The following is a 24,206-nucleotide window of genomic DNA, read 5'->3' as shown; positions in this document are numbered from 1 at the left end:
TTTTATTTCAGATTTCAAAGAGACCCATTCATTATATATCTAACTTTAGTGGTATTCAAACTACTAAATGTTCCACTGAGGCCCCACCCTCATTCGAGCTAATAAATACATTCTTACAAAACTTATAAGTAAAAATAAAATATATTATTTATAAATTAATTCCTATTTCCTTGGTGGTTATAATTGACCAGATTAATTAGTCTTTTTATCTTTTTTCTAGATAGATAGATGAAAAATTAGTGCCACCAGTGGATTTCGGACCCACCTTCGACTGAATACGCCACTGCTCTAACTAAGAGCTATCGTGACACGAGCTGAAGGTTGCGGATTCGAATCCCGCTCATGACACTAATTTTTCATCTTATCCAAAAACATTTGTTAAAAAGAATATTATTTATATATATTTTTAAAAAATTCCTTTTCTTAACGGCGTGTTTACAAGTAAATACATTTTGATCATAAATATTTTCTTAGAGATATCCGAAAGTCGTGGGTTCGAATCCCGCTCGTGACATTAATTTTTCATCTTTACCAAAAACATTAGTTAAAATAATATTACTTACATATATTTAAAAAAATCCTTTTGTTATTGGCGTGTTTAGAAGTTAATACATTTTGATCATAAATATTTTTTTTAGAGATATCCGAAAGTCGTGGGTTCGAGTCCCACTCGTGACATTAATTTTTAATCTCTACCAAAAACATTAGTTAAAATAATATTACTTACATATATTTAAAAAAATCCTTTTCTTATTGGCGTGTTTACAAGTTGATACATTTTGATCTTAAATATTTTATTAGTGATATTTTTAATATCCTTATGACCTGACCCGAGCCGAACGTCGTGGGTTCGAACCCCGCTCGTGACACTAATTTTTAACTCAATGAAGATCATAAATATTTTCTTAGGGATATTTTTAATATCCTTGTAAAATAAATAAAAATGCATCGTGTTTGTATTTATAAGTATTTTAGAAATGGCCAAGACCTATCCACCATATTCACGCCGCACCGCAACATCTATAAACCTCTTCAGACAAATGAAATCGAACAAATCTCTTTATTTTCCTGCTAAAACCTTTTCAACTTCGTACATTGAACACGTAATCAGTCATCTCCCCCCTCACAAAGAGTCCTGGATTTGATTTGATTACGTGTCAAATTCTTTCTTATCTACCAAAAGGCCTTGTTTTCTTTAGGTCTACAATTCCTTCATTTTCCTACCATTTTCAAATTGTCTGATATAATTCTTTCCCAGAGACCAACCAAACCTGTCACTTTTCCATTATCCTACCTATTATCTTCCCTCTAATGAATAAAAGTCTCGAGAAACACTTAAACGCCTTTACCACACCATAGACTACATTCTGTAATTCAGCAATATTAGAGACGGGCAAAGTTGTCCTTTGTGGACGTTCCTTTTGGGACAGTTCTTTTTATTGATCTAGTTCAGTGAAGCACTATCTAAAATGAACTGAAGTACTGAACTGTAGAGCTCCGACAGGTTATTTAGGTCCCGTCTTTCCATGATGTTATATTTCCCCACGTCCGAAATGGTTGCTAGTTGAACTAACTCACGAAATACAACAATGAACTAAAAGACAAAATTGAACTGCGAACTGGATGAACTATATCCTACTCCATACATTCAGATCCCATGTCGTGGAGAGGAATGTCCGAAACCCCAAGGTTGTGAATTCGCTTTCGCTCATAATTCGAGTGAGCCCTTGTGGCGAGGGATTGAAAAGAACGACAGTTCATTTGAACTAGGTCGTTCATAACTACACTTCCCTAATCAATATGATCTCTTTTTGGAGCAGGAGTGTTGTCCAGGTGTGTTCCTTGAAATAGCTCAAGTGTTGACTGGGTTTGGCACCCGGCTTCCTGTGGAAGTTGAAGGGCATTTTTCCCAGTACCTACTATCTATTCTTAAAATCGTACCTGTCTGACCGTTGCTTCAGAGTTAGTCAGGACACGGCGATATCCTTTATCTATCCTCTCCAACCTGGGATTCCACAAGGGATATATATATATATATATATATACTGTTCATAATCCTATTCTTCCTACGTCCATAAAAAATTCTGGCCACTTTTGCTGACAATACAGTAATATTTTACTCGCATAACAGTCACCGCATGTGACCTTCAAAACCATTTGCAATGATTCCACATTTGGTCCAAAATTGGACTTACCAAGTCGTACTACATACACTGCTTCCCGTTTACGTTAACGGGATTTCACGATTTCCCTACCCCCTGTCGAACACGTTATTTTGTAATTCACCTGTACAATTGATTTTCTTGGAATGCGCACACGAAACTAGAACAAGACGAACCAAACGTTACAAACTGTTATCCATTTACAATTAATTACAAAAGATTGATACACATCATGGTTCTCAAACCGATGTGGGCATAAAGTAACAAAGTCTTGGGGGTCAACCAAGCATTCCACTGAATAATCCAATTAAAAGTACGAAGAAATATGGTTAACCCTCCTTTATTAAGTATCAAACCTCACCCTACACCGAGGCCTTACTCCTCTCCTTGTTCCAGACGTGCTGAAAGCCAATTACAGAAAATTCCATCACCCCTTTTCACACATCCCAATTCCCAATGCCGTGGTGCGTCAGCTCAGTTCCACTATCATCCCAGATAATCCAATCAGCCGACTGAAACACCGGTGGCCACGTGAAGCCTAAGTAGAAAAAGATTGAAAATGTGAAGTTGTAATAGTCATTATTTATTTCATCTACACTGTATATATACAATATATACAATATTTAATAAATTTTATTAGGTTTCGTGGTCCGCTTGACCAAATAAATTCTTTTCAATTAATTAATAATTAAGGTTTTGGTTGAGATAAAAAGTCGGTGTCACAAGCGGGATTCGAACCCACGACCTTCGGCTAAATACACCGCTGCTCTACAACTTGAGCTACCATGACTTCGATCCACTCGGACACCAACTTCCCATCTCAAACCAACCTTTCAAATTTTCCCTTCTTTTTGCCATTTTTTAAATGTCGTGTAATCTATTTGAATCTCGAACAACTGAAATGGCCACGGAGAGCTTTAGAGAAGTATACTTCATTTTGCTTATTACATTTATTAGGTTTCGTGGTCCGTTTGAGCGAATAAGTTCTTTTCAATTAATTAATCTTTAATTAAGGTTTTGGTTGAGATAAAAAAGTCAGTGTCACAAGATGGGAAGTTGGTGTCCGAATGGATCGAAGTCGCGATAGCTCAAGTAGTTGAGCAGCGGCTTATTTAGCCGAAGGTCGTGGGTTCGAATCCCGCTAGTGACACTGACTTTTTCTATGGTTTATTATTCAATTACTTTTGCTAAATAAGAATGATTATTTTTATCATATTCATGCTTAATATAATTGCCGATTCCTGTGATTATAAATCTGCGTGAGGATAACACGATTCTATTGTGTACACAACGGTCTAAAAAAAGGGGGGAAATTCACCAGAGGAACCGTGCAGGCAACTTATCTCGGTTAAAATCAAATTAACCCCAATGGCCTGTCCAAGATAATAAGAACAACTTTAATATATATTATAGCCACTTTGCTAATTGGTCTAATTCAAGCATGTTTGGAATTAATTTGTGTGTGTGTGTGTGTGAATTGAAGCAAGAACAACCCCGCAATTATTTAAAAAGGTAGATTTATCGTTACGTGCCCTCTGGTAAACCAATTGCATCCTGAAAGAGCCGTTGGCGTGATATCGTTGATTTCCTCGTCTCGTTATATCAACTGCTCTTGTGATAAAATGATTTGGAAGGAAATGGTATCAACCTATTTAAAATCTCAGATGAATGTCTCGTCCTTTCGTTCTTTTAACAAATTGAATTAAATTCGGCGCTCTTGATAAACACAAATTAGAATTTCCATTAACTCTTCTCCGTTGTAAATATGGGAATAAGCTTTTAAAAATTAAAATATATAATTTGGCCGTATACAGAACGTAAAAAAACTCTTGTGATTTTATTTGCTAAACGTTTGAAAGCTAAGGTCCTTCCCCTTTAATGCTTTAAAAATCATGATTAAAATAAATTGTCATCAATAAATTAAAAGGTATGCTACCAAAGCAGTATGTCGATATTATCAGTTCCTACCTAACTGACAGACTGTTTAGAAGATCAATATTCAAAATTAAAAACAATAAATGCAGGAGTGTCACAAGGTAGCATGTTAGGTCCACTGCTGTACTTGTTATACACCAATGATTTTCCGAAAATAGATGGAGTAAAAATTGCAACGTTTGCAGATGACACAGCGGCGATATCACTAGGGCCGACTATCACCCATTCAACCAAAATCCCCCAAAATGCATGTTATAAGATAAACGAATGGAAAAAAAGGAAAATTAAGCTAAATCAGCATAAATCAGTTCATCTAATCTTTACAAATACAAAAGTGGACCATGTTCCGTCGCTCACAATCGATGGAACTACTATACCATAAAATACAGCTAAATATCTGGGAATGACCTTAGATGCCAAGCTGAGATGGAAAGAACACGTGAAGAAAAAAAAGGACAGAAATAGGTTTAAGGTATAGACAACTATACTGGTTGATAGGACGTGGCTCCAACCTTGCTGTACAAAATAAACTATTATTATATAAACATGTTTATGTGCACATATGGTATTCAACTATGGGGTTGTACCAAACACAGCAATATCAAAATCATACAAACACTCAAAAATAAAATCTTACGTAACTTGGTCAATGCACCTTGGTACATAAGGAATAAGGACTTATATAGGGATCTTAAGAAATACAAAGATTTGCCGCCAAACACCAGGCTCGCCTCAGCCAGCACGAGAATGTAGACGCGACCAAACTCTTACATAACCAAAACATGGTCAGAAGATTTTTTTTTTTTTTTAATAATTTAAAGGCTGAAACCTTATTGGTCATTAAGCCTTGAGTCTGTGCAAGTTAACGGCGCAGCCCGGCCCCCTCAGAGCGAGGCCCCCGCAGACCCCGGCGCAGTGGCAGCCCCAGGCCTAGAAAGAACGGAACCCCACGGATCTCTCGCAACTGATGCTTTTAGTCTTAATATTGCGCGCAGGACTTTATCGAGGAGGGGTCGGTGTCTAGTCACCATCGACACCTCCTCTAAGCTCGCTGGAGATTCCTTGACCTCAGAGTCCGGGGAGGCACCCCTCAATCCAGCCCAAGACCGACCAGCACCCGAGGCCCCGCATGGGCGTCGCCAGAAGTCAGCCGCACCACACCGCCAACATGGGGAACCAGCAAAGGAAACAAGAGTTGAGGGGATGGGATGGGGGTCAGAAGATTAAAAAGAACAAAGCAATATGAACTTGTGTAGTTAAAAATGAATAGTTAAAAGTGAAATGTAAATCTTATTGTACCAATGGCTTTATAAGAATGTAAACATTTATTTATTCTATAATATTATTGGAAAATTAATGATTAGTATAATAAGACCAGTTTTAATAAATAAATTTAATTTTTAAAAAAACAGCACTGTAATTAGATTGCCGTTGACGTAAACTACTTTAAAGACCTATAAGCCATATGCAAGAAATTTTAAACATCTCATACATTAAGGATGATATCAAATGGTTAGCTCCTTTTTTGAACTTAGCGCTGAGAGTACAAATACGACCGTAAAAATTATAGAAAACTAAAACCTCAACAAAAATTATCAGAAGGCAGATCAAACTTATTTTAGTATGACTATGAAATATATTTATTCTCTGTGTTATTATTAGGGCTGTAATTTATTTACAATAAAAACCGACAAGTATGCACTTATATATGTAAATATATTTGGTAAAAAATGCAATTTAAAACTTAAAATATGCGGAAACTACCATGAGAAAAAATAAGGAAACTTCAAATTAAAGCACATAATTGTATTGAGAAGAGAAACAGTAGTAAGAGGAACATCACATTGCTAATATTTAAAAAGGAAAACACATTAAAAAAAAAGTTCAATTTAAATCTTATCCAATGAGATCCAGATCGGTCCATTTTCGATGAAGTCTCTGATTTTATGGAGTGTTTCACTGTATATAAGATCAGGGAGAGATTTCCTGAGGGTACGTTCGTGGGGAATGGTTTTTCCCTGTGCATTTCTAAAAAAAAAAAAACCTTGAATACAGGGTGGCTTAGTTTATGGATGGGTATGTCACCTCTACCTAAAGCACGACATAAATCGGTATCGAAACCGGACTTTCCAGATCCAGCAATTGTGGCAGCTTGTGTCACAAAGGTTTGTTGAAACTCTCAACACGACACGCAAGAATGGCACAATTACACAGAAGGCAAACACCTTGAGCCCTGAAGATGATCTCAATAAAGATCGAAACGTTGGCGAGATAAAGAAAATATTTTTCTGAAACCTACATCACACCAGACCGCATCTCACGATTTCTGAATAATTATCGATTAACGGTCACTAATCACCACACGTTTGTTGAAACTTAGAATTCTTACCTTTGTTTTCATCGTGTTTTGCTGTCTTTATGTGCTGTTACCAAAAAACAAGTAGCTGTTGATACAGGTTTCTCACAACAAACACAGTACAAAACGTCTGCATAGCCCTTAAAAGACTTTCTTGAAAACTGACGCACATACTTTATTACGCAAGATCTTTCGTCTTTGCCGGGACTTTCGGCATTTTAGGAGTAGACAGTTCACAACGCACAAATAATGTTTCATGATGGAAAACGCATGAGAGACTGGGTAAAACTGAGAAGTATGATGATAGGGAAATAAGAGATCTGAGGTAATATTTCTATGAATCCAATTAAACTATTCCAAGAGAACATTTACGGTGGTACAAACATCCTTTTTCTATTTATACGAAAGATCGCGCAAAGCGGTGGAGCAGCAACTGAACAAACACAAACTCGTTCATTATGTGGAAACGGAAGAACGGGAGCCTGTAGCTCTTTGTCGGAGAATTTTTGTTTTTTCCTGCTCAGACACATTCAAATTTGACCAAGTACCGATAAGCCGGATATGTAAAACAATATGCAATTATAACCCACTTATGCAAAAATATGCATTTATGGCAATATATGCACAAATATGCAAAAAGAAATAGAGCTTAAATTGATTCCAAAGGCTTCAAAACATATAGTCTGTTAAAACTGGATGTTTTCGTTAACCAGGAAAAATATGCAAATGCATCTATTTCACAGCCCTAGTTATTTTTTACTAAATTATTTATTTATTAAAGAATTTAATTTACATATTGGCCAAAAAAATGAGTTAATTATATTGTACAAGTCTAGTCAATGATTTTAATTTATAATATTTATTAATTATTTTTTATTAACTTCTTTATTTATTAATTTATTTATGATATTAGTTTTTATTAAAGTAAATGTGTTCTTATTAAATAATCTATTGTACTTGTCAATCAATGATTTATGATTTATAATATATTAGTAAATTGCTTATTTATTAATTTATTATTGTAAATGATTATCTCTTGATGTAACTGTGTAATTATTTATCTTAGATAATATACAATTCTAGTCAAACAAAGGCGCAGTTTCCTAAGCCTATTTGACTTATAATTTATTTAATTTTGCTCGAAGTGGTTTTTATAATAATTTTTCACCATTGATTTTTATTTCTTTAGGGCAAATTAGCAAAAATTGTAAATATATTTAAGTCCTCTGCCACAAGGATGTTATAATGTCCTAGACATTTCCCCTTTTATTTCACTTTTTTTACACAATGTATGTAAAATTATCTATTAAATAAATAAACAATACAATACAACAATGTATTTCAATTGATTTTTTTTTGTGCAATGTCTTGGTTGAGATGAAAAAGCTAGTGTCACGAGCGGGATGCGAACCCACGGACCTTCGGCTAAATAGGCCGCTGCTCTACCACTTGTATCATAATAGAAGACATGAACGGTATTAATTGTATAAAAAAACGATTGTGTCCAATAACAAAATTATGTAATTAAAACCTTTTATTTTGTTATTTTCAAAACCCCTTAACTAAATTTTCCTTCAGTGTAGAAATGTGTGGTGATTAGTGACCGTTAATCGATATTTATTTAGAAATCGCGAGATGCGGTCTGGTGTGATGTAGGTATCAGAAAAACATTTTCTTTATCGTGCCAACGTTTCGATCTTTATTGAGATCATCTTCAGTGCCTGGGATTTAAAAACATTGTTTACATATTACAATTACATTTTGGATATCCAAAATGTAATTGTAGTATGTAAAAAATGTTTTTAAATCCCAGGCCCTGAAGATGATCTCAATAAAGATCGAAACGTTGGCACGATAAAGAAAATGTTTTTCTAATACCTACATCACACCAGACCGCATCTCACGATTTCTAAATAAATATTTTCCTTCAGTAAAAACAATATCTAATACATTTTAATGCAGTTTGTAATAAAAATTAAATGAAAACGCTAGGAAAAATACTAAAAATTTGGCAATATTCCTATTCATTTTTGAGCAGTTTAGGTCGGAATTTTGGCAGGTAACAAGGGAAATTTTTTATCAATCAGACTATACCCGGATCAAATTATTCGTGAATAAAAAAGTGGTCGATACATATAAACTTTAAACAGAAAAAAATTATTTTATTGTTAGACGTGAAAGATGTAGCTATTGTATTATTCAATTATTTTACGAAATCTTTTTATATATCAAGCTTAATTAATTTGTAACCGAAACATCTTTTCATGACGATGTTTGTAACATGAATATCATGTAAACAAAAGTTAATTTTATCTCAACTTTTGGCAACAAAGTACTTCCAAAGAAGTCAATGAAATTTGGCTTTAAATGTTTTTTTTTGTAACTATTTTAATGTATCTGTATGGTAATGATTATTAGTTTATCGTTAACAGTTATCACTACTAAAAGAAAATAAATTTTTTAATACGTTTACCATTGTTTCTGCATGAAATATGAATGAAATTGAAAGTCTGCATTAAATGAATTTTACAAAACAAAAACAATTATATTTGTATAGAAACATAATTAACGTATTTTGCAGTTTATTGTTAAATTATTCCTTTTTTTCTAAATAAGGACGATTATTTTTGAACAGTGCCGATTGACGATATTCGTGGTTAATATGACTGCTGATATATTATAATATTAAATAAATATATGGTAATTGCATTATATGTAAAATATCATAAAAATTTATTAGATATCAACGTAGATATAACATATTCACTCTATATTCCCTGAATGAAGGAGGATACGGATACCTGACCGGAATTAGAATCAGATGTTAATGCTAGCATTCATTACGTCTATCCCAAACATGCTGATGTTGATTTTCCAAATAAACTTGCAAAGCTGCACCCTCAAATGCTCCATGTTTAAACATTGAATGAATAATTACATGTAAAATGATATTTCCTATTTTCTTGTTACAGATCGCTTATCCACCTTATCGTAATTTGTTCATACCGGTATTTCTGAACTGTTGGCTGGCGAAGAAATCCCTGGAGAACATGTTTGTAAGTAGAAAAGCACGCAGCGCATTTTATATAGTTTGTATTATATATGGGCTGACAAACATCAAGCGGCTTTCTCTGTGCTTTAAGCGAAAATTCTTCGTAACTGGTTCTTTCATATTTTGTCTCCTGTTTTCTTAGCTTGCTAACCTCTCGAATGTACCTAGGTTGTCAAAAGATCAAGAAAAACCATAAATCTATACACATGAAGTTTTACCCGCTTCCCTCCTTCCCCGGAAACGCCGCTAGCGACGAGAGCCTTCTCCGCAGAAGGTCTGAAACACGCGGACAGTGCGTAGAAGAACCACCGTAATCCCAGGGCGAACAGTCAGCAGACAATGCCTCCGAAAACGCCACGGCACTCCTGGTACTGCATATCCCGACGACGCCGATATCAAGTCATCTCCCAAAAACAAGACGTCTGGTCACATCATTCCCCTGTGTACTGGGTATTCCTTGGAGAGGGTTTGAACCCTCCATTCTTGCTAATCAATTACTTTCATTCTCACTCTAGAGTACTCCATATTCCTCGAGCTGGGGGATAATCTCCCATTTCACGCTAAAAATTTACATCTGTCAACACATAACACATAAAACGAAACACATAGACACATATACATTTAAAAAACTCTTACCATGTCATAAAGCCACGCATAGGTCAGCAGGGACTCCGTAGTTCATCCTTGATGGCTTTTAGTTTCCTGCAATGTAAAAGATGCTCAACGCTTAATCTTTCGGTACATAATGGGCATCGACGCGTTCTCTTTCCCGTCAGCAGGTGCCATGTGTAACCCTCGTATGCCCTATGCGTAACCTAGTAACCATGGCCCTTTCCGAACCTGCCTCCCTGGACCAGGGACCCACGCTACTCTTTATCTGGCGTAATTTGACACAAGTTTGTCGATTTTTCCTTTTTTTGTTTACAATATTTTCTGTTAATCTTACCATATCAGCATGGCGGACATAATAAGGTGGTGTTTGGCCTCTTTAGCCGCTTTGTCTGCTTCTCCCATACCCGGCTATCTCTACATGGCTTCTTCCCATCAGCATCGATTTTTTTTAAATTGTTCCTATATTTGATTTATTAGTGGCTCCACGGACGCTGCATTTTATATTGTTTTACTATTATAATATAATTTTTTTAAATTTTGTATATAGACGGTGTGTTTGTTGTGCGATCAACCAGCTTTCATACGATGTTGATTGGGATTCGGGTTGTGGTTTTCAAACATACAATGTTATTATATCAACGCCCAAGCTTTCGACAAGTTTTATTGCCTTCTTCAGGGGATCTACAGAGACATAGGGACATAATCGTTTAGACAGTTATAAATTGTATAAATAGTTATAAAATATCAGTTTTTTGTTACTTACAGATAGATACAAAGTCAAATCGTAAACACATTGCACATTCCACGATATGTATACAAACAAACTATATACATATATAATAAATAAATAAATAAAAACCTCTTCTTAACAGCCTCTTACATATATAGGCATTTTTTAAAACCAGTAACAATTATTAATAAATAATATTCTTTTGGTACATAATTATCACAGGCGTTTGACTAGAAAATTGTGTTTATCACGTTATCAGGTGGGAGGTTCCCCACACTATCACCTACTGATAACAATCATTTCCCACAATTTTTAAAAACAAGATCTTAATTTCTAATACATTGGTAATTCTATGTTATCACAGCCTGTTATAATATATAAATAAATAAATAGATAAATAAATAAATATGTACGCAAGTATTGTTACGATCTTTTGGGAGACACCTTATCTTTTTCTAGGATCCCACTGTACATCACACGTACATCTTCCGTCGGGCATAACTCAGAAATGATCGATCCTATCAAAATTTTCCTTTCAGTAAAGGTGGCATGAAAGTATTTATACAATTTATAACTGTCTAAATGATTATGTCCCTATGTCTCTGTTGATCCCCTGAAGAAGGCAATAAAACTTGTCGAAAGCTTGGGCGTTGATATAATAACATTGTATGTTTATAGACGGTGTATCAACTTCTATAGAGTACCCATTTAATACTGAAACGATTAACTTTAGTAAAAAATTGTCTTATACAAACCCATATGGTTCTTACAAAAAGCATTCCCATTTTCACGCGTCTTCCGTCGGGCATAACTCAGAAATGATCGATCCTATCAAAATTTTCCTTTCAGTAAAGGTGGCATGAAATAAGTTCTAGAACCGAATTCTACAATAAAAATATGAGATTCCCTGCTAAATGAGAAAGCTATGTTAAATCTATTACCACCACGCAATTCCTAGCCAAATTAATATGGGGTTTATATAAGACAATTTTTCGCTAAAGTTGATAGTTTTCGAAATAAAGGTGGAGGCCCATCTTGTTGTTAGAAAAAGCAAACCTCACGCTTCTTCCGTCGGGCATAACTCAGAAATGATGGATTCTATAAAAATTTTCCCTTCAGTAAACATGGCATGAAATAAGCTCTAGAATCGAATTCTAAAATAAAATTTGAGATTCTTATTTAAAATAACAAAGTTACTATCATTTCCTTGCTAGATGAGAAAGTTACGTTGAATCTGTTACCACCACACGATTTCCAGCCAAAATTAACTTGTATTATATAAGACCATTTTTTCTTCAGTTAATCCTTTCTGAATTGAATGGACTACAGAAGTCCGCCCATCCACCCCAGGGAGACCCCATACGGGCACACCTCGGCCTCTAAACTGACCTAACTATTTTCTTGAATGGGGGAAAAATGGAAGCTTAACGCCTTCCTTTTGCCTCGCCCTTCGAGGGGCACGAGGAAGGTTAGGGATATNTAATGTATATATATATTCTCTGTATTAATTACACTGACCTAATCTGATAGGTCTCCCCCTTGCTGGTTATTCCTTTTCAGGGGCCGCGGTAGCCGAGTGGTTAAGTCGTCAGACTCTCGACTAGTAGATCCACGGTCGTGAGTTCGATCCCCATTTTTTTTAAGCAGCAAGGAGCCAGATGTGGCTTAGGAGCGGCACTGAAGGCACAGACGGTTATTCCTTTTCGTAAAATAATAAAAATTGAAGCATTTAAAAAAATCACAGTCTTAAGTACTGTATAACAATGTTAACCTAATTTTAAAGAAGTTACCAGTCCTATTCTGTAGTAGAAAACCAGAGGTACAAAAAAGAGGCTTTTAGGATATCGACTTAGTTTTCGTATAAAAGCAGAGAGTTAATTACCAAATCAAGACGCTCAAATGGCTCCAGTTTAAAACAAAATATGCGTGAAGGACAAGAAAAAGTTCAGCTGTTTGTCTGCCTATAAACCTTTATGAGTGAAAGTTATGTTAAATCTTCACGCGATTCCTAGCCAAAATTTACTTAGGGTTTGTAAAAGACGATTTGTTCCTTAAGTTAATCGTTTCTAAATAAAATGGGCGAATTATAGAAGTTGATATATATACGAATATACTAATTAATCATTATTAATTAAATGATTTTTTCAATTACAGAACGACCTACACAGGGCAATGCAAAAATCACAGTCCGCTCTTTCTCAACAGCTAATGATACTTTCTGCTACGCTACTGTGCCTTGTATTCACCAGGTGAGGCTACATGCTTGTAACTTACATGATATTATAACAAATAGTACGTTAGAGATAAATTGTGCAATAACATTATCAAGTCAAACGGAGGATGTGCGGATATTCAACTTCTTAAGAACTTGAAAGACTTCAGACGATGATGATACACCGGCTGCGAGTTTCGATAGCACACTTGTCACACCCTAATTAGTGACGTACGATACCAGAAAATATAAAGTACTCGATACTGGTATCGAAAGAAATATTCGATACTACTCAATTATCGACAGAAATTATTCGATACTAACGAGTACTTAACTCATATGAGTAGTTTTTCGTTTATTCATAAATGATCAACTTATTATTATGGACTTTGGCTAACTCATGCTCATGGTTAAGCTCATGCTTTAAAATAATCAAAAAATTGCAATTTTTAAGTATTTTTTCATACAGTGAGTACGTAGGTAAGAACAAGGAAAAGCTGCCAACACATTTCAATGTAATTGACATTTCAATTTTATCGTTATCGAGTTTTGAGAAAATTGACCTATGGGTGTTTGGTTTTGAAATGTTGAAAAGACGTATTCCCCAGAGTTTACAAGATGCCGACGAGTCAGTTTTCTTAGTAAAATAACCTCATGCCTTACTTTCGGGAGGAGACATGATTAGGTATCTACCTACGAAAAAGAAGGCGAGCACATTTTAGGGACTTGAAGACAAAAACATTTTATAATTAATTACTGAAATTGAAAGAGCGAGGTGCGACGCGGGAAAGAATTATGAGTTACCAACCGCCAATTAAAAATCTCGATTAACTTTGTTGACACATGCCGCTAGTATGCGCTCTTAACGGTAACTAGTCAATTCCCAGTTTGATGAAAGGTAAGTTTTGAACGGTTTAACAATTCAATATGACTTGAACACTCGACGAAAAATCTATTTGAGTATAATTTCCGATACTACAAAAATTATTCGATACAGATCTTGTATCGAATGACTAAAATCGACACCAGACGTACACGGTATCGAAAGAAAATACTCGATACTTTACTCATATCGATTGGTATCGCACGTCACTACCCCTAATATATTTGAAAAAATGTATTTTTCCGACAAACAGCAACGTCATAGTCAGCCCGTCGTGTTTTTTCTCTTGTTTCTCATCTGCATTATTCTCCTCTGCTTTTATATTTTCTATCTTCTCAGACCTGGGACACTTCCCTTGCACCGTTCACATATTATCACTCAATAAATCAATTAAGCATACTATATGACGGGCTCCCATTGTACTTTATATTCTGTAACTGATCATCATTCACACGAAAACCTACAGCTTAAAACACCATGTATACCATACATCAATCATCATTCTTCCAGATAACTACAGTTTGGATTTTTAAAACACCAGTTCACTAGTAGGTGGGAATATCACTGGTTCTCTAAGTTGGGGGCTACGTTGTTGATCGATTACCAGAAGATGTCCAGGTGTGAGACGAGTATGGCCTATCCTAAGCTATGTTAAGATAATTCTTTCTGATTAATTGGAGATCGTTAGATGCGCTCTGGTGTGACCTAGGTTTTAGAAAAACATTTTATTTATCGTGCCAACGTTTCGATCTTTATTGAGATCATCTTCAGGGCTCAAAGTGTTTGTTTTCCGTTTAAATGTGTCTTTCTTGTCTGTCGTGTTGAGAGTGTCCTCTTTTACGTTATATGTGTTATCTGTATTGTTGTTGAGTCCGTTGGCTAGGTATTTTGTTTTGTTGTATGTAGGGGAATTTACAACTGAAATTATTGGTCTTAGAGGGTGTTCAGGTTTATGTGTTTTTTCACAGATCCGTATAGTTTCAGAGGCGTTGGAGAGTTGTTTTGAAGTGATTTATTGATGTATATGTCAATGTCTTTTTGTTTAAGAGTTTCTTGAAGGATTTTGTTTGTCTGTTTGATGAGAGAAGGGTTAGGGTCTGATCTGATTGTACCGTATGTGTTTGTGTCGTGGATAATTTTGTTAATTTTTTCCTTGTACTCTTTTTTTGCTCCCTGCTACTGTTTGTTTTGTTTTATCAGTAGAAAGAATGAGAATGTCAGGATTATTTTTGATAAATTTTTTTGTTTTGGTGTTTTTTGAGATGTGTTCTGTTGATTTGTAGTGAGATGTTGTACGTGATTTGTTATTGTTAATTATTCAGATATCGTGAGATGCGGTCTGGTGTGATGTAGGTTTCAGAAAAACATTTTCTTTATCGTGCCAACGTTTCGATCTTTATTGAGATCATCTTCAGGGCCTGGGATTTACAAACATTGTTTACATTTAACAAATACATTTAGGATGTGGAAAATTGAATTATTTGTTAAATGTAAACAATGTTTGTGAATCCCAGGCCCTGAAGATGATCTCAAAGAAGATCGAAACGTAGGCACGATAAATAAAATGTTTTTCTGAAACCTCCATCACACCAGATCGCATCTCACGATTTCTGAATAATTATCGATTAATGGTCACTAATCACCACACATTTGTTATTGTGTTAATGCATTTTGATCGCGTTATGTCTTTTCCTTCTTCTGTTTTTGTGTACGTTTGAATTGAACAGTCTACATCAGTAATTAATTTAGCTGTTGGGAAATCTGTTTTGTTGTAAGGAAGGAAATGTTTGGGACAAAGTGATAGGAAATTTTGGATTTCTGAACGAATGTTAGTTTTTGTTAGGTTTAGAAACCAATTGTTTGTGTTATCAGGTGTTTGTTTGTTGATTAAGTTGTTATGTTTTATGGTGTGTTTGTTTTTAATTTTGTCAAGTGAAAATTGTTTGCATTTTTTGATGTTTGTAAAAATTTGTCTGTAGGTATTATGTTGGCGGCACTGAGTCTTAATTGGTGTATTTTTTGTGTTAGTGTCGTAATGTTTTTAATACATTAGTGATTTTTATATTTTAAAATGTTGGGCACTCATAACACGACAGACAAGAATGACTCATATATACGGAAAACAAACACTTTGAGCACTGAAGATGATCTCAACAAACATCGAAACGTTGGCGCGATAAAAAAAACGTTTTTCTAAAGCCTACGTCACACCAGACCGTATATCACGATCTCCAAATAATCATTAACTAACGGTCACTAAACACCACAGATAATTCTTTCTCTTTTTTCATTTTCTCTACAGGTTTGCTATAACCTTATGTATTTTTTAATTTTTTAGTCAATTGAGTCCTTTTCATCTTTGTCTACGTTGATATAAATGTAATCCACAGTAATTATCGCAAATAATTTTCTTTCTAGCGTTTGTGGAATACAGCATTTCCAGAGAGCGGGCCACAGACGACTCAACCTTTTCCAGTCGACGTACTACGTCGTCGTGACGTTTTCGACGGTCGGATATGGTGATTTCGTTCCCGACATCTGGCCTTCTCAGCTTTACATGGTCATCATGATCTGCGTCGCCCTCATCGTCCTCCCGACACAGGTAATATCGTGATAACATACCAAAGACTCGGTTATTCGGTTATTTTATAAAAAAGCATCGGATACTTAACTGTTCAAACTCGTTTTAAAGGTGGTAACATAAGAATTTGAATTCTATAGTGTTTCAGTTAGAAAAAGGATGACTTTAAAAAAATCCAGAATTAATATTGATAATAATTAACTTTAAAAATGCCATCATTTTATCTAATCCTGAAAAAGGTTTACAAAACTGCACCTGATTTACAAAATTATAACAAAAAGAGAAGTTCATCCGTTGTTATTTTTCAAGAAAAGTTCCCTCTCAAATAGAAATTGGACGACTTAACAAGAATATCAGATTTCCCTCCTAGACAATTCCTTCTTATTACCAAACAAAACACCTTTTTTAATACCGAACGATCGTGTAACATTATTATTGCTTTCTTATCCATATTCGTTTATTTCATTCAATTTTTACCGAAACATCGCGTAATTCGCCTTCATTGCGATAAAATTTTGGAAGGGCTGATAAGAAGTAGTGAAAAAATATGTTTTTCCTTCTGCAGACTTTCTAGGCACGGAATGATTCTTGACATATATGGTGGGATTAATGTGAAAAGCTATAGAAGGAAAGCGAAAAGGAAAAAGGGGAGGGAATTGATTGGCTTGTAAACGCGGAGTCGTCGGACAGATTTGACCCCAAAACCCTTTGACCCTCACTGAACCAAAGCGCAAATATTTTTTCCGACAAATGGACCGACTCACCATAATATAAGACGAAATTTCCCCTGAAAATTTGGAACAACCCCCGAAGCCATTTTTCTTGGAAATGTATATATTTAGTCGGAGTGGGTCCGCTTTCGCAGGTTTTCAATTTCTTACATTAATATATTCAATCACACATTTTAAACCATTTCTAAAAAAATCCATAGATTATTCCGTATTAACATTATTTTTTTTATATTTTTTTTTAAACCAGCAGAGGTCTTACAAACCCTCAGGGTGCCGGTGTTTTTGAAAAAAAAGCCCATTTGTATGTCGGGTTCGAATGCAGGGCCGTTAGATTCGAACCCGGCACCTTTACCTTGCAGTGATGAGCGCCGTATCAACGCCTAAACCGTTGCGGCCACCGACGCCCCTTTTTTAGTTATTTTTTATGCAAAGTACTGATCCGGAGGTCGTGGGTTTGAGTCCCGCTGGAAAGGCTAATTTTTCAACTCAAACATACTTTGCACAAAAAATAAAAATCCATGAAATTAATTACTGTAGTTAACAGGACCAAATAAAAACTTAATGTATTAATTAATTATATTAAACGACCTGATCAATTTTTTTTTCAAATTCTCAAACCCAATTCTTGACAATGTTTACTTACCTACGCAGACAACAAGGGGAAAATTAAGTTACCTTGTCAACGAAAACTAGTTTGACAAATTTTTCTTAAATTTAAGATTAAGTTTAGGTTTAAGAGGAATTGTCAAACTAGTTTTCCTTGACAAGGTAACTTAATTTTGGTAAGTTAACTGGATAAGAAAAGAAAGGATGTGCATGGATCGTCAATAAAAGAAAGTAAACCGTAATCTTTGCAAAAAATATATTGGATTAGTTTATTTAGTGTAACGAAACGGACCAAAATTGCATTTTAGAAATCGTAAATTAAGATCACTTAATACAATGTTTTCTGACAGATGACAAACCTATCGCCGTCTCATACGATTTAAACCTAAAGAATACATGTGCAAGAGGCGGTTTCGATCTACTTAAGTATGTCCAAGAACCATACTTAATTCATACATCGAAAAACCCGTCCAACCTATATTCCAGAAAAAACGTGAATTATTCCTTGGTCAAATGACTACCGGGCTTAAAAGAGGAAAATTTAAGATTCACTTTTATGATTATTGAATAAATAGCTCAGTAATCCAGAATTGACTGTCACATTATAATTAACGTCTTCATATCACTGAGATAAAAATTTATCTTTATCAATCAAGTTAGAGGTCTAGGAAATTGTGGTCCGTTAATGCCCATTTCACTTATGTAACGAATCTGAAAATACAAATTTTTCACTCTAAAACTCTTTAGATATTTATTTAGAAATCGTAAGATGCGGTCTGGTGTGATGTAGGTTTCAGAAAAACATTTTCTTTATCGTGCCAACGTTTCGATCTTTATTGAGATCATCTTCAGGGCCTGGGATTTACAAACATTGTTTACATATAACAATTACATTTTGGATGTGGAAAAGTGAATTTATACAATGCAAAATATTTTTTTTTATATATTCAATCAAAGTATCTACTCACTCAAAGTGTTTGTCTTCTGTGTAATTGTGCCATTCTTGTGTGTCGTGTCGAGAGTGCCAGTGAGATTTTGCTATTTTGTGTTTATATACGTTGGATTTTGAAGGGGTGGAGAAGGATGTCGGTATAGAAAAGACATTTTTGTATAAGGCGTCGGCTTCTTTGAGGTGAAAAGAGCCGACGAAGGGAAAAAATGTGTTGGAAATGGTTCGGCCAGATTATCCTTTCAGGATTATATAGAAAGGGATAAATAGGAAAAGAAATATGTTATATGTAAACAATGTTTGTAAATTTCAGTCCCTGAAGATGATCTCAATAAAGATCGAAACGTTGGCACGATAAAGAAAATGTTTTTCTGAAACCTACATCACACCAGACCGCATCTTACGATTTCTAAATAAATATCGATTAACGGTAACTAATCACCACACATTTCTTTAGATATTCCTTTCTTTAGATATTATGCTTCCTTAGGTTATCCTTAATCAAACTATACTGCCTTTTGGTCCTAAACACTAAATATTTGAACCTACTTTTTTATCCATTATATTTCGTGGTCAGATTGGCCAAATAACTTTTTTTAATTAATTAATCTTTTTATTTAAGGTATTGGTTGAAATGAAAAAGTTAGTGACACGAACGGGATTCGAACCCACGACTTTCGGCTCAATACGCCGCTGCTTTAACCAGTTGAGATCATCGTCACGATAGCTCAAGTGGTTAGAGGTGCGGCGTATTGAGCCGAAGGTCGTGGGTTCGAATCCCGTTCGTGTCACTAACTTTTTTCATTTCAACCAATACTTTACATAAAAAGACTGCTTTGTTATGTCGCTCATTGGTACCACTTTAAAATATTTTTCTTACACCGGGATTCGAACCCAGAACCAACGTGGCAAATACTATATCACAAATTACTTATATCAATAATGAGATTATTGTTTTTCTGTCGAGATTGGTACCTAAATAAATTCAAATTAAGTCCGAAATATAGGTAGATATCGTGAAGCAATTAGGTGGGTCCTACCTAGTACAATAAAGCCATCCCTATCATAAAGAAGGGCTTAACGTCCCACCCGTTGGTGTTTGGATGATGGGTTCAACCACCTTACAATTTCTTTTATTAATCTCAATTAAATAGCCATGGATATTGACGGAATTCGATCTCAGAACCGCTAGCGAGGCAAAAACTTAAAAGAATTATGATAATTTAGAGATCGTGAGATGCGATGTGATGTAGGTTTAGAAAAACATTTTCTTTAACGTGCCAACGTTTCGATCTTTATTGAAATCATCTTCAGGGCCAATGTTGTATTCAATATAGGAATTTTAGGTCTAATCCAAATATTTGTACTCACTCAAAGTGAGTGTTTTCTGTGTAGATGTGTCATTGTTGTGTGTCGTGTTGAGATTGTAAGTGAGATATTAATGTTTTTTGTGTGTGTGTATATATATATATATATATATATATATGTTGGAATTCGAAGAGGTAGGGATGGAAGTAGGGATAGAAATCCATTGCTCTATCGAGATTCGAGGCGAAAAAAACATTAATGTCTCACTAACACACAACAATAAAGAAAAGGTTTTTCTAAACCCACATCACACCAGACTCACGATCTCTAAATAATCATTAACTAACGGTCACTAAACACCACAGGCAAAAAGTAATTATTTATGATTTATTATTGTAATTAACGTTGGTACCTATCTCACTATATATAACTTTTTTTTCAAATAGTAGAGCTGATAGGCTAAAATTCTCGGGTAATTACGGATAACAGTTTTCAATCTAGTATCACCTAAAAAAGGTTAATTAAAATTCGTTTTATGTAAGGTCTTGGTTGAAATTAAAAAGATAGTGTTATGAGCGGGATTCGAACCCACGACCTTCGGCTCAATCCGCCGCTGCTCTTACCTCTTGAGCTATCGTGACGTATTGAGCCGAAGGTCGTGGGTTCGAATCCCGCTCGTGACACTAACTTTTTCATTTCAACCAAGACCTTACATAAAAAGAATAATTAATTGAAAGACGTAGACCACTAACCATAATGGAGTTAATTAAAATCGTTGATCCCACGTCCGTAGAGCTCAGTGAGTTCAAAAATATCATACAATCCTTTTGGTTTTTTTTATTTAACGAGTTGTTTTCTCATTTCTAAGTGACAAGTCACAGTAATTTTCTAAAATTTCCGAAATTTGAATTTTTACTCGGGCTATGTAGGGTTTTGGGTTTATCTAGCTTCTACGCGTATCTCACATTCGGACATTTTCGTTTATTCGGTCATCGGTTCTCATTGAATATTTTCGTCTTATCGATTCCAAGACTGCGAGGACAGGGTAAACGGTTAAATATTGAACGGGGCCGCCTCTTTCCGTCTTACGCATTATCTTTGCACACAGTCAGGTTTAGAAAAGGATCCTTCGTCCGTACCCATGGAATCGAGAAGTGAATTTCATAATACAGGTTTTTTTTCGAGTCCGATGACGTAGAAAATTGTAAAGGGATTGTGTTAGTCAAGACGGCCTACGGCCCGGCGGTTATCATTTAAATAACCTCAATCCGGACAGTCAAGAGTTGTCAAAAAGTTTCGGTTAAGTCGTTAATAATATCAACTCGCTAAGTTGGTTATTAGTATACAGCCGCTTCCCGGATTCGACGTCTGCGATCCCAAATATTATTCTGTTTATAAACGGAACTGATTGTGCCGAGGGGAATACTCTAATCCCACTTTCTTGCTTATCCCGTCCGCGAGAGAGATGAAAGAACCGCAATTTCAGATTGTGGATTTTTCTAATCAGATGTACCACAATCTTACAAGTTTTCATTGGTTTTGCAAAAAAAAGAAAGAAAAAAAGAAGGGAAAATACCAAAAGAGCTATTTCTGATAGTTATTGATAAAACCAACAGTGCAATTCTAACAAACTAAAATTTTTAGATTTATATACTCAACTCTGTGTACAGAATCGAACTTACCTAAAAGTACCTTTTCAGTAAAAAATATTTAAGAAACACAAGATAAATTTTATTCTGTGGATTTGGGCTTCCTTGAATAACGAAAAAGTACAAAATTATGCCCAGTCAAAACGAATATATAAATAAAAATTTAAACGTAACAGTAAAAAAATGAAACGTACTAAGTAACAAACGGGAAAAAATTAACAGAAAATTTTAGGACACCTCAGAACTATTTATTTTAAAAAATCAACCTTAACACAGAAAGATTTTTTGGATTACCTATGGGGAACAAGATTGGTTTAGTTTATTCAGTTTTGACAAACATGGTGGAGATACTGGTTTATGCCGGTTAAAGATGTAAATTATTACCCCGAAAAATAACTAAAGGACTTATTATTTTATCGTGATAATATTGCTGTTGTTAATCTAGTCTGCAGGTTGTTATCATAAATAAAAGTAAAACTAAATAAGTCATTAAAAATGAACATAATATATTGGTTATTTTCTTGACGAAGCATAACATCATAAGAAAGAACATTTGAAATATCCCAATTGACCAAATTACTTATTTCAATTAATTATTCTTTTTATGTAATGTCTAAGTTGAGAAGAAAAAGCTTGAAAAAAAAACATGAGCGGGATTCGAACCCACGAACTTCGGCTCTTCTCTAACGATCCCAACCTACGACCTTTCGAATTTTCCTTCTTTTTGCCACACAAGTCGCGATAGCTCAAGTGGTTAGAGCAGCGGCGTATTGAGCCGAAGGTCGTGAGTTCGAATCCCGCTCGTGACACTTGCTTTTTCATCTCAACCAAGTCATTACATAAAAGAATAATTAATTGAAGTAAATCTTTATCACCCCCCGATTTAGGGGGTTTATTTATTTAATTAATTAATTAATTAATTATTCTTTTTTTTATGAAAAGTGTAATTTTTGTTGGAATAGAGTGGTCAAAGTACTTATTATTTTACAATTAATTAAGGTTTTTAGTTGAGATGAAAAAAGTTAATGGCACGAGCGGGATTCGAACCCACGATCTTCGGCTAGATACGCGATTTAGATAGATTTTAGATAGATTTAAGATTTTATCATAGATTTTAGTCCATTTATGTTTAGTTGTGTAATTGATCAAATTACTTGAAAAATGGAAAAAGGAGGGAAAACTCATAAGGTGGGGTTGAGATGGGAAGTTGATGTCCGAGTGGATCGAGGTCACGATAGCTCAAGTGGTAGAGCAGCGGCGTATCTAGCCGAAGATCGTGGGTTCGAATCCCGCTCGTGCCATTAACTTTTTTCATCTCAACTAAAAACCTTAATTAATTGGTCAAGCGGACCACGAAATTAGTGAATTTAGTACTTATTATTATTTATATTTTAGTCGGATTAGAAAGATATTAACACTACTTCTTCTTTTCTTTCCTCTGTAATTTATCATTTAAAAAAATACCAAAAGAGCAATTTATGATTGTTATTAGTAAAACCGTCACTAAACTAGAAATTTTAGATTTATATACTCAACTCTGCGCACGTGTACAAAATCGAACTTACCTAAAATGGCTTTTTCCTCTTCAGTAAAAAAATATTTAAGAAAAACAAAATACATTTTATTCTATGGCTTTGGGCCCCCTTGAGTAACAAAAAATTAAAAAATTATGTACAGTCCAAATGAATATATAAATAAAAATTTAAACGTAACAGCAAAAAATAAATGAAACGTACTAAATTAAGTAAAAAGAGGAAAAAATTAACAGAAAATTTTAGGACAATTTAGAATTATTTATTTTAAAAAATCAACCTTAATACAGTAAGATTTTTTGGATTAGCTAAGCGGAAAAAGATTGGTTTTATTTTAATTAATTTTGACAAACATGAAGGACATACAAGATTACATCTTATAGACAAAAACTTTATTACCTTATCGTGATAATATTGTTGTTGTTAATCTATTCTATATGTTGTTATGAAAATTTATTTATATATTTTTAAGATTTTTTTTATGGCTTTATGTTCTGAGCATATTAGCCAATGACAATAAATTGTTTAAAATCTATTATAAACATAAAGCCAAATAAGTCATTAAAAATTAGCATAATGTAGTGGTAAATTTGTTGACGAACAAACATCATAAGAAAGAACATTTGAAATATCATGGTCTATTATGTAAATTATAATCCATTAATTAATTATTCCTTTTATGTAAGGTCTTGGTTGAGATGAAAAAGCTAGTGTTATGAGCGGGATTCGAACCCACGACCTTCGGTTCTACTCTAACGATCCCAACCTATCTTTCGAATTTTCCCTCTTTTTGCCCTAGAAGTCACTCTTATCCCACTTTATTTTGCTTATTCCGCCCGCGAGAGAGACGAAAGAACCGCAGTTTCAGTTTGTGGATTTTTCTAATTAGATGTATCGCAAACTTGCAA

The 24,206-nt window shown here is 34.6% G+C and overlaps 1 protein-coding gene across 17 annotated transcripts in view; it reads left to right on the top strand.

Moving 5' to 3' along the window:
- The window catches only part of LOC106673761 (potassium channel subfamily T member 2), a 454,961-nt gene that overhangs the window by 398,007 nt on the left and 32,748 nt on the right, over nucleotides 1–24,206 (top strand). For all 17 annotated transcript variants that reach the window (XM_024225474.1, XM_024225475.1, XM_024225484.1 and 14 more), the window contains 3 exons: nucleotides 9,426–9,509; nucleotides 13,002–13,096; nucleotides 16,361–16,544. In XM_024225474.1, coding sequence (XP_024081242.1) covers nucleotides 9,426–9,509; nucleotides 13,002–13,096; nucleotides 16,361–16,544 — 363 coding nt within the window. The remainder of the gene's footprint in view (nucleotides 1–9,425; nucleotides 9,510–13,001; nucleotides 13,097–16,360; nucleotides 16,545–24,206) is intronic.

This window comes from Cimex lectularius, unplaced genomic scaffold (genome assembly GCF_000648675.2).
Source record: "Cimex lectularius strain Harlan isolate CLEC.00 unplaced genomic scaffold, Clec_2.1 scaffold6, whole genome shotgun sequence".
In the NCBI taxonomy this organism is placed as follows: Eukaryota; Metazoa; Arthropoda; class Insecta; order Hemiptera; family Cimicidae; genus Cimex; species Cimex lectularius.
The sequence above is the reverse complement of the archived record's forward strand: the minus strand, read 5'-3'. Positions and strand labels throughout refer to the sequence as shown.